The 12,667-nt window shown below is 37.8% G+C and overlaps 1 protein-coding gene across 2 annotated transcripts in view; it reads left to right on the forward strand.

The window, feature by feature from the left end:
- The first annotated feature begins 4,995 nt into the window (after positions 1-4,995).
- The window catches only part of LOC6603542 (membrane-associated progesterone receptor component 1), a 45,989-nt gene continuing 38,317 nt past the window's right edge, over positions 4,996-12,667 (forward strand). The window contains exon 1 of one of the 2 annotated variants that reach the window (XM_026990245.1): positions 4,996-5,056. Coding sequence is in view for 1 of the 2 variants with exons in the window: in XM_026990243.1 (XP_026846044.1) it covers positions 5,690-5,720 (31 nt within the window). In the remaining variant the exon portion in view is untranslated. Of the gene's footprint in view, positions 5,057-5,674; positions 5,721-12,667 lie in introns of those variants that run through there. The other variant, XM_026990243.1, reaches the window with a different exon arrangement.

The raw sequence follows: 12,667 nt of genomic DNA on the forward strand, positions 1-12,667 counted from the left end.
CTTTATTTAAGAAACTCCTCTTTAAAACCATGGAATATACGAATGAACATTTCAAAAACTCGTCAAGTTAGCGGGAATGAGTTAGCTCGGAACAATAGAATGAAGCAAATAGCCAATTAATGTATACAAACGTTCTACTGAATATCTCATGAAAACCCAGTCTCAAATGTATACCAAGCAAATAGCTGTGAACAAATTTTTCTTCTGCGATCTGTTGACTGAGAAAGCAGATAACACCACGCATACTCGCTCTCTCAATGAACAGAACCACTAACCATACGGTATACTATAGACGTGCCAAAGGAATTAGCTGGATTGGATTCCAGGTTTTCAGCTCTGCCGTTCGGTTGGCGCCGCTCGATCACGAACCAGCTAGATCAGCAGCGCATTCCACTTTGTTAGTCTAACACACTCAATATGCCATATATAACTCTAGAATATACTAATTTAAAAAACTACTTATGTACTTTGCGTTCTCAGCCGAAATGTTCTGTTTTTTCTTTTTAAGCGCTCACAAATTTTTGTCATCGATTTGTTTAATTTTATCATCGTTACTGGCAAACACCAGCTTACATGGTTGTTTTGTGAATATACAGCGTGATAGTAGAAAAGTTGTAGTCGATATAGAAGACGCAAAAAGAAGGCAGAAAGTGCGCGATTTAGGAGGATCAAGACATCTTAGTTGCAACACCCGTCTGTTAATCATATCTGACGAACTGAGAGTAAAATGCATGCATATTAAAAACTTAAATTCTATTGATCAAGCTTTCAGATTTTTAAAATCATATCAGATCGACAAACATACCTTCAAAATGATTTTGGAGAAAGTTAAACTTCATCTGGCTGTTTCCTCACCTAATTTTGAAGACCAAATTAAATAAGATATTCATGCAAAACGTTTCCTTTACCGGATTCAGCTTTTATCACGAAGGCGCAAAGTGTTTTTGCATTTACCTATTGTTTCAGAGCCAAATTTCAGGTTGCGTTAAAAGTAAAATATTTATAATGAAGGAAAGGACATGCTAATTTGCAGTGGTACTGGTCATGTACAATTTATGTTAATGCTTCATTATGTCACATATAATTTTTTCCTCTTGCGATTAAGATTCGTTATGTTGTTAAAAAAGTCGTTTACTTTTTCATTTCCTCAAGGAAATTTCCTCCGTTTAGAAACGGATACATCTAGAGTTATGTGAAAGTGCGAGCAACAATTTGTTGCGTTTTTAGAAGTAAATTGGATACATTTTTCGAAAGTGAACACCAGGTCCTTAATGATTATCTTTACAAATAGTTTAGGTACGACAGTTTGACCAAACCTTCTAATGCCGCATCTTAAAATGTAATTTGTTGACCATTAGCAATTTAATTTTCAACATGCATGCAACATTTCATATCTTCAGACATTTTAAACACGCTGGTGCTGCACCTCCGATGTCTTGATCATCTTAAATCGTGCACTTTGAACTATTTTCTTCTTCAAAACAAGTAATTGAAAAAAAGTCATTTATATCAGGCTGTATTTTTACAGAACAGCCTGGTCAGCTGTTTTTGTTTGACAGAAAAGGTGAAAAAAAGAAAAATATCGATCAAATAAATTTCTGAGAACTGGACCGTATATGTTTTTTTTAAATACAAAAATCTCTTAATTTTAATGGACCTATAAAAACATGGCTTGACCCAAAATCTTTATTTTGCTACAATCTCTGCATTCCCGCCATGACTTGTAAATCTTTAATTTATTCACGTTTTTTTCACTGGTAATTGATAAGAAAATTTTAGCACAGGTGGTAGCTTTGTGCTCCCTTAACAAGGATATGCAATAATATTGGCGAACATTCTAGCACAGAAACCGTAAATTCCTGTTGAATTTTAAGGGAAAAATACAAATCATTAATAATCATTACATATTCAGTTTTAATTTTTTGTTATCAAGAATAATGATTAAGTCTAAGTTTTATCAAATTATTCAAAAATATTGATTATCAGTGAAGAAAAATGTAATAAATTGAAATATGATCATTACCTAGTAATTTTTATTTTATAACTTATAATGATTACGGTCCCTTCAACATAACATTAGATGTGGAAGGTGTTTTGCAAGTGCATTCTGTTTGTTTGTACGTTTTAATTTACGCGACGTGGGCAGATCGCTGGCCGTGGCTGGTCAGCACTAAATCTACATTGGTGCGTGTCGGTTTCAACCGGGTGTATACGTGTGTGTGTGTATGTGTAGCGTTCCGGGCTCTGACGGGGTTCGCCCTGACACAACTCCGTTCTATGTAGTCGACACTATCATGTACTCCAGTGTTCCTCTCCAGGAAACCTTCTGGCACAAATCCGGTGGCTGTAATGCGGGCCAGCAAAATTTACTGCATTAAACCCTATTTGGGTGGCCCGCCTTCCTTTTTCTTTTCTGTATTCACTTCCAAATTTCGGTTTTAACCACAAAATCCGCGTCGACTTAGCGACGTTAACATTGCGTAACGATTTCTATAACTCACTCCAAGTTTTCTAATAACTTTCAAGTCTATTTATCCTTTTTCACCCTTACTAATACATATAGCTATCCTATCCTATAGCTATCTAATCCTATTCCTTATATCCCCAGTGACGGATCGCAGCTCCCCCGATATCACCATACACCGTCGAGCCTCCCTGGAATAGATGACGCGTCGCCCGCAGCCGTGGGCCAACTATCGCTCAGGTGGGACTGTAACATCTGTCACCGCTGATTGTCCGATTGATTGTCTGGGACGAGAGAAGTCCCGCGCATTGGCAAATCGTTTTCCTCTACACCGCTTTCGTTTACTTTATGGGTAATCTACGCTTCATTCTCTTCGGTCGGACCGGTGTCCAAGAATGGAAGACTCCAACCATTAGAACGCTGCTGAGAGAGTAGAAGACGTTGCTGGGGATCAGTTGATCCACAGAGTTGAGGATTGGATATAAATTATGAAACTCTTGTACCTTAAAGGGGAAGTGCATTCCATGGAATTGATCGATCGCAATTAGCATCGTATTACTAGCTAGACAAAGCGTTATATACTGTATACAAAAGTATTAAACTCTATTTATGTAAAAAATACAAAAATACACCACACACAAAACAAAATGGAGGGATCGGAAATGGATCAGATATCTATTTGATTTTTTTTTATTAGTAGTTTGCAGCCATTTAATAGAACTAATAGAAAACGAGAGGGAACGTTGTGAGTTGCTGCGGAGATCGCAACTCTACATTTATACCCGATACTTAGTCAGTATGGCTCTCCTCCGGCAGACGCCGCCAATATTAAACGACACGACAAAGAGTGCGTGCGAGAGATAAGGAAAATCAGTCTAAGCGTGACGTCGGGCGCTGCGTAGCCACTGCAAATTGATTTGTTGCTTTTGGCTATAAAAATGATCCGATTTGATCCAGATTCAGCAACCGGATAGATATGGTCATTCTCTATGATTGTGCGATTTTCGTTTTCTCGAATCTGCACTATTGTAAATGCAACAGATTTTCGTCTTTTGTGGGGGCGGAAGGGGATGGGGCGAAATTTTGAGATAAACGTTTTATAGTGAGATCTAAAAGGAGTGTGGAAACCAAATTTGGTTACTCTAGCCTTAATAGTCTCTGAGATTTGAGGATGCCCAACATTTTCGTCCTTTGCGGGGCCGGAAGGGGTGTGGCGAAATTTAAACACAAAACGGTCAAGGGTCGATATCACAGGAGTGTGGATACCAAATTTGGTTGCTCTGGTTCTTATAGGTTCTGAGATCCTTGAACTCATATTTTACAACTGGAAAAACCGACCATGAAACCTGTGTGTTAGAGAGAGACAGAGCGAGAAAGAACGAAATTGTTTTCTTGATTCTAGCTATAATAATTATACGATCTGGTTCAGATTTTACATTCTAGAACATATAGTAAACTCCTCTACGATTCTGCGTTTTCAGTTTTCTCGTATCTTTGAAATTGTGGATGCCACAGATTTTCGCCCTTTGTGGGGGCGGAAGTGGGCGGGGCGAAGTTTTGAAATATACTTGTAGTACTTGTACTTGCAGTGACATATCACAGAAGTCTGGATCCAAAACGTCGTTGCTTTAGCTCTTATAGTCTTTGAGCACTAGGCTCTGATAGGGACGGACAGACGGACGGATGGACGGACAGACAGACAAGGCTCCATCGACTCGGCTGTTGATGCTGATCAAGAATATATATACTTTATGTGGTCGGAAACGATTCCTTCTGGACGTTACACACATCCATTTTCAGCACAAATCGTATATATATCGGGTATATCGGGTATAAAAAAACATAATACTGCGGATTTCCGGGGGTCGCGAAAGGATTTCATTAATATCGACCAGGACAGGTCTATCTACGGTTCTAGTACGGATTAAATTGGAATATCCTCTAGAGATTTTTCTGAAATGCTTGAAGTCCAGAACGAGCATCAGAAATTTCATGAAGAGTACCAGGAAGCCAAGCTAGAGATACTCCATTAAATTGCGAGCAGACAAGGCCAAACCAACTTTTAAACAGAGCTGCTGCAATTTTTTAAGGGAGTCCAAATAGTAACGCTTATCGTTCATATATGTATGTATTGTTTTATTATAGCCAATAAAAAAAATAATCTACTAATTTAAACTTGTTGAAATTGCATATTCAGACCAAAACTTTATTATATTATGTGCATCATCTGTTCTGTGACGGATGGTGGAGTGCGTATGTGCATGCCAGTGTGAATCGGTGTTTCACATCTGTCGAAAATTTCCACCGTTCCGCCGGGATGTTTTCAGTGTGCTTAGAATATTACGCTTTCGTACGTATATTCCACTGTGCCAACATAGAGCTTATTTGAACTTACGATAGTTTGCACGTACACTTCTGACATCCCTATTTTGACCTTTAGTCTGGTACAAAACAACAGTCACTATTCATATTTACAATTTTTCTAAAACTATTTTGTAAATCTGTATCTATTATTACACGTTTCCATAGTTAAAACTGGTATGGTTGCTAAAGAATACACGTATTTATATATTTTAGACCTGTGTTTATAAGGTAAGTTTAGTTATCGGGACGCATAGAGTGTATATATGTATATGTGTTTGTAAATGGCATGCATGCAGATCAGAGCAGTTGCATTCATGTTTGCAATATACATACATATGTGTGTACATTTGTATATATGAGCATTCATCCATGCGAATGTATAGTACTGTGTTTTTATAACTGATACAAAGCCTATAGCACAGTTTTACATTTTTTAAATGGCTGAAATTTAGAAATATCTAGAAATTCTGTAGTGTACATATGTAAATGAATTCGACTATGAAAATGAAAGGATTCTTGAGTGTAGTAGTGTTGGGTAAACATTGCTCATTTTGATGAACATTTTCACTTTTTCTTTTTTAGTAAGTGAGTCAACTCCCTCATATTGCTCACTTGCTCACTGTTCACGCACAGATCACTAAGCACCACAGATTTGGACACAAATAAAATACGTTACATTTAAATTTTAAACAAACATTTATAACTAAAAAACAAAAATTTCAATGATTCCAAATTTTATCGAATATACTTCGAATTGGCGTCATACTGAATTTTCAAAAGAATAACAGAAGAAGAACAGTTTTCCAGGTAATAAAAAAAGTGTGAAGTAAAAGCAGATATGAGCAGCTGCCAGAATGCAAAATGCTCTTTGAGGAGCAAAATTGCGCAAAAAGTGAGTAGAGAACAAGTGAACAAAAAAGAACAGGTGAGCAACAAATAACAAGTGAGCAACAAAGAACAAGTGAGCAAGTAAGAACAAGTGAGCAAAAAAGAGCAAGTGAGCAACAAAGAACAAGTGAACAAAAAAGAACAGTTTGGAAGGAACATGTTCAGTTGCTCACATAAGTGAACAACTCTTTTTTGTTTACTCAATCATGAGCAACACAACACTACATAAGACTTGTTCGCACAACGTTTATTCAAAAATTCAAAGCCGAAATTTTTTCGCCTGCATTTTGAAATGTTCAGTCGTGGTAATGGACATAGTAGTGCCGAAATGTCAATAGAATACAAAAAATCACGTTACTTAACAGTAATTTTTTTTTATGACTTTAGACAAATACACATGAACTCATTTCCTCATGCAAAAAAAACCTAGAAAGCTACGCGTTTGTGTCAAAGAGTACAAGACAAGGGTGCACGACTCAAGTTTGCAAAACGAATACATATGCAGTGGACTGTGTCACATTGTCGAAACATGCTGTGACTGATTAGAGTAATGTAGTATATGGTCAGATAGACTACAAAAAATTAGTTTGGCGTTCACAGAAACCCGAGTACCTCCCAAAATATTGAAAAAATATCGTTAGGCTATATAGGCTAATACATCAAATTCTGTCGTTAACGTATTGAGCTAAAACGTGTATATCGACAAACTTGCGAATACTTTCATCCATATTTCAGTTGAAAAATACCTGTTAAAAGGATCTTTAAGCGGCATAATGACTCCAAACACTTAAGAAAGGCCGGTATGGATTGGGTTGCATCCAAAGAGTTCGACTTTTTGCCATGTCCAACTCAGTCGCTGCATCTTAATCCCACCGAAAAAGGGAAGGTTCAAATCCTATCGAAGAGTTGTCAGGACCTGGTCAATATGGCCATGCCATGCCAGAGTAAGGACGAAATAAAGAAAAAATGATTAAAAACTTAATATCAAACCTCAAGAAACATGTACAAAATGTAAGAGGTTCCATTATTTTTTTCGACTTTTTTAAAAATCACTATTTCAATGAAATTTTATGGTTATTTCTTGTAAAGTCATAATAAACTAGATTTAATTTAACGGTATTTTTTCTGGATGTAGCGAAATCTTTTAATCATTGTGTTTCTAAGAAAACACAAGAAAGGAAGAACTTAATCAATTTAGTAATAAAAGAAAACATTCCGCATACAATTAGAGTAATTAGAATGTCTTTGGTTGTGTCAAACTATTCATTTCGTTATCTAAAGTCCTTTAGAATGCCGAACGCTGTGAGGTTCAACACACACTCGCATTGATATCAATTCGTTTCATTATGCGTTTCGCGCTGACTCAATTAAATTTGAACTCATTCTATTAGACTATAGTTGTGCGTGAAGCCATTCAGGTCTGTAATTAATACTTATTATTGATGAAATTGGCAATCATTATTAACACCTGAGTTGATTTAGCCATGTTGCCCGACTGTCTGTTTCTATGCTTAGTGCTCCATCATCCATATACCTAAAACTTCTCACAGGCGCCAAAAAGACATTGTCATGGTTATATAAACCTAGCTAGTCATCCTGTCAAAGAATATTTATATACAAGTTAAGTTTCAGAGTATCAGCTCCATCATAGCACACCAGAAACCATAGACTACGATTGGAGAAACGGCAACAAATACGCTGACCATTCAGAAAAAATGATGACCGTTATTTATACCCGTGAGAAATATTTTTCCGAGCTGAGAATGAGTAAGCGCGTGGAAGGCGTTAAAATTTTACAATTTTATTTATTCCTTCTGTCTATAAAGATCCGATCTGATCTAACATGGCAATCTGCTTGATATGGGAATTCTGATTTCGGATTTCTAGTATCTTCACAACACAATCTTGTCCTTTATGGGGGTCAGTCTGATATCGCAGGACTCTGTACATCAAATTGATTTTCATCAGCTTTTATAGAAGAGAACGAGGCGTCAAAAGATGGACGGTCCGACAGACATGGCTACATCGACTCGGCTATTGATGCTGATCAAGAATATATATATATACAGTGGTGCTCATACACTTAAGCCACAAGAACCAAGATTTGTATACCCGATACTCAAAATGAGTATTGGGGTATATTAGATTTGTGGTAAAAGTGGATGTGTGTAACGTCCAGAAGGAATCGTTTCCGACCCCATAAAGTATATATATTCTTGATCAGCATCAATAGCCGAGTCGATTGAGCCCTGTCTGTCTGTCCGTCTGTCCGTCCGTCCGTCTGTCCGTCCCCTTCAGCGCCTAGTGCTCAAAGACTATAAAAGCTAGAGCAACGATGTTTTGGATCCAGACTTCTGTGATATGTCACTGCTACAAAATTATTTCAAAACTTCGCCCCGCCCACTTCCGCCCCCACAAAGAACGAAAATCTGTGGCATCCACATTTTTAAAGATACGATAAAACCAAAAACGCAGAATCGTAGAGGATAACCATATCTTCTAAAGTGTAAAATCTTAAACAGATCGTATAGTTATTATAGCCAGAATCAAGAAAACAATTTCATTCTTTCTCGCTCTGTCTCTCTAACACACAGGTTTCCTGGTCGGTTTTGCCAATTGCAATATATGAGTTCAAGGATCTCAGAACCTATAAGAGCCAGAGCTACCAAATTTGGTATCCACACTCCTGTGATATCGGACCTTGACCGTTTCGTGTCCAAATCTCGCCACACCCCCTTCCGCCCCCGCAAAGGACGAAAATCTGGGGCATCCTCAAATCTCAGAGACTATTAAGGCTAGAGTAACCAAATTTGGTATCCGCACTCCTGTTAGATCTCACTATAAAACGTATATCTCAGAATTTCGCCCCACCTCCTTGCGCCCCCACAAAGGCGAAAATCTGTTGCATCCACAATATTGTAGATTCGAGAAAACTAAAAACGCATAATCATAGATAACGACCATATCTATCAGATTGCTGAATCTGGATCAAATCGGATCATTTTTATAGCCAAAAAGAGCAAATCGATTTTCAGTGGCTACGCAGCGCCCGACGTCACGCTCAGACTGATTTTCTGTCTCTCTCGCACGCACTCTTTATCGTTTCGTTTAATATTAGCGACGTCTGCCGGAGGAGAGCCATACTGACTTAGTATCGGGTATAACTGTAGAGTTGCGGTGTCCGCAGCCAATCACAACGTTCCCCCTCGTTTTTTATTTATTTATTAAATTAAGAATTAACTGTTAATAATGGTACATAATTACAAAAGAAGGAAAAAACAGAAGTTAAAAGTTATTTGAATTTAGGTGATTATAAATATTGCATGCTATTAGTTTAAGGGATAGTTCAGGGGATAAGGTATGACAGAGGGAGTTATAATTATGGCATATAACCCTAAAAGGTTCATGTTCGGCATAATTAGACCTACATATGGGTAAACGGATTGGCCTAAAAATACGGGTAGGTCTAGATGGGACGGCCAAGTCAATCTGACCCAAGAGAGTTTGGGAGTCAAAAATCCAGAGAAGGAGCTTAGGCACGAACATTACGCCATTGCATATTCTGCGATGGTGCAACGACGGCAGGTCAATTAGATTTAGCCTAGACCCAGTTAAAGTTACTATTTCTTTTTCTTTTGCACGGATTCAATAAAAACCTTCTGCTCTTCACACTGCCGGCTCCACACACAAGAACAATACTCAAATATAGGACGTACTAACGAGATATACAGTTGTTTCGTAACGTACGGGTCGTCAAACTCCTTGGACCAACGCTTGATGAACTCTAAAACACCCTTAGCTTTATTTACTGTTGCAGCTATATAGCTGTTAAAACACATCAAAAAGGACTCGGAGGCCATTCGAACTCGAAATTCGTTCGAGGACATGATTTCATGATTTTTCAAGTATGACAAATACTTGGAGAACCAGGAAGGCTTGGACGATACAGGTACAGTGATATCTGGAACAAATGTATTAAGGGCGGAGTAAATAGAGCTATAAAACGAGTTAACAGTTGCATCTATATTCGGTAATGAATAAAGAAACGACCAATCAACACGCGAGAGATGTAGATCTAAATCGATAAAGTATGTTTTGCGAAGGCAAGGAGCCATGGAACCGTCAGCACAACCAGATCGGGTACACTCAAGAGATATCGACAAAGTAATGTAAGGATCTTCAGGGAATGATATTGGGCTTGCTCTGGATACCGTAGCAAGAGAAGCATTGTTAACAAACATGAGGTCAAGAAGTCTGTCCCTAATTTTTTTAACGGCATTAATTTGGACAAGGGAAATATCCGTTAGCCCATTGATAAAGTCATTATATCAATTGGGAAACAACAGTTTAGCGTCACCGCAAGCAGCCGAGAAAGAAATGGGAGGTTAAAGTCCCCCATGACAATAATTTGGTCATTGCAACCTAATGCAGATACGACAGTATTAATTGCTGAGAGGTGGTTTAAGTAAATCTCAGCATCAGACCTGAGAGGAATGTAGGAGCAGGTTAAATAGAAAAATGTCGAGTCCATCCGAACTTTGACTGCAACAAATTCAATTGCATGGATGTTATTGAATGGGAATAACTCAGATGAGAAATCAGATTTGACTGCAATCAGAACCCCACCTGCTAAAGATGGGCGGTCTATTCTATAAATAGTGAATTTGTCAATGAAATTCTCATGATCATTAATATAAGAGTTAAGCCAGGTTGCGAAATCAAAAGACGCACTATTTGTATAAATTTGACGCAATTTGCCAAAAAAAACTGCGAACGTTCTGATAGTGAATAGAAAAATGGTACATCAGTTTCTTGGAGCAGCAGGTTCGGTAATTCTGGGACTCGAGTTCGAATCTCTGTGAAGGAACTCATGCATAATTGTATGCTCAGGCCATATTGACGGTTCAAGAGATTTGGATAGTAAAGAATCAGGGAGAAGAATTTTAAAGGATGATATGTTTCGCTTATGTTTAAATGTAAATTTAGTCACAACTATATCATCAAGCGAAGCGTTAAGTTTAGAGGAAATATGTTGTTTAACGTCCTCCGTTGTAGCCTCAGGAATAAGACGGGAAATAAATATTGCTTTCCGAGGGACCACTGCTCTAAGTTGAAGTCCCGAGCGAGATCGTGATGGTGTAGCCACTCCTAAAAGATATCTCGGTCCTGGGGCAGAAGAATTGGCAGCAACAGCCGGAGCCGCCTTGGCGGATTTACAGATAATGGCGAGGCATGACCACGTGGAGTAACAAATGCTTCCGATAGATGAAGATAGATAGATGAATCTCCCGACAAGACAAACATGACCAAGACAGGCCCATACGTTTCGAGATCAGATCGTTTAGCCGTCCAAAATTTCCGCCACCAGCACATTTTATGTGGGCAAAATTGTCGCACAGCCAGCAGCTAAGGAATGAATCACCAATGATTACACCACCGAATTCACATTTCTTTGTCTTGCAAACAATTGCCATTATTGACAGTAGTACAATCACTGTGCAGGCAAAATGGGAGAGCAGACACCAGAGCGAGCCCGACAATCAACAGCAGCGGCAATAATTCAGATCCAATTCAGCAGATGATCCAACGAAGTGCAGGAAACGAGCAGTAAACTCACCAAAGCAGAAACAAAAAGAAGGAGAGCATAGGCAATCCAGAGCGAGTGAGAGCAACAATGCGAGCAGCAGGCCCGCTTATGCTTTCGAGAGAGTGTGGGCGATGCAAACGCTGATGCGCGAGAACAGTGCATACCGAAGAAACGATAACGAAAACCAGACTGGGTAAAAAACAATAACAAATTGCCTGCACGATTCCGATGCGTTACGTTGCGATATTGTATTTATATTAAACACTTGTTTACAAACGAAACACTGATGATTAACACAAAGTATAATCAAATTAAAGAGAATCGATGATATATCAAAACAAAGTGACAACAATGTTGATATTTAATCAAAGGGCGGAGAATGCAGGAGCAAGAAAAAATCACAAACGGCTTAAGCAAGAGATAGAAGCACATTTTGGAGATGATTTCAGATTTTTAAATTATTTCGCTGAATATATATTTTCATAACTTGATTATTGTTGTATTAGCGCACTGACATATAGAACTTTCTACAAAAAATTGGAGCTGTAAAATTAAAACTTTTCTTGATTTTCGTTTAAATGCTTGGTGTAGTTCTTGTGGCGTAAGTGGCCACTGTACTTTATGGGTTCGGAAACTCTTCCTTCTGGGCGTTACACACATCCATTTTCCCCTACCCCTATACTCTTTTCGATTATCGGGTATACAAATAAATTGAGTTTCTTACGTGCTTGGCTTGTGAGTAGTGGGTGATAAAAAAAAACTGACTAAATGGGGTGTTCTATTCAAGTAGATACATATTGATGTGTAAAAGGTGCGCCTTTTCTTATGTTGATATGTTAACATTGAATAACTTTTACATTTACCAATGTATATTAAGGTCTAACATTTTGTTAGCCAATATAGGCGGCCATTGATTGATTTTGTATTCAAAAACTAGTTACATAAACTGTTAGTGCTAGTAAACGTCAAAGTTATTTAATGTTTAAATATTGACATGCATAAGAAATTACGCACCCTGTCTATATATGGGCAGATCTCGCAAATAATGGTTGATTTTTTCCCGGTATCTGAAATAAAAAACTCATTCACGGGAATCGAAATTTTTCTCATTTATGAGTAACAAAGGTCCCGATAAAATCTGTTTTTCCTCAGTTAGCTCTACGCTCACGCAAAGATTTTAAATTTTTTTAAAAAATTATATTTTAACACTTCTCTTTTGTTACTGTTTTTCATTAAGCACTTTGTACCGAGCGAATGAACAAAAGTTTGGAAATCTATAACAATCCATATATTACAATAAATTTAAAAATATGCAAAAAATATAAATATATAAACGTAAACACGAACGAAACTAACAACACGTT

The sequence above is a fragment of the Drosophila persimilis genome, unplaced genomic scaffold, assembly GCF_003286085.1.
Source record: "Drosophila persimilis strain 14011-0111.01,24,50 unplaced genomic scaffold, DperRS2 tig00000572-arrow-pilon, whole genome shotgun sequence".
Classification (NCBI taxonomy): Eukaryota; Metazoa; Arthropoda; class Insecta; order Diptera; family Drosophilidae; genus Drosophila; species Drosophila persimilis.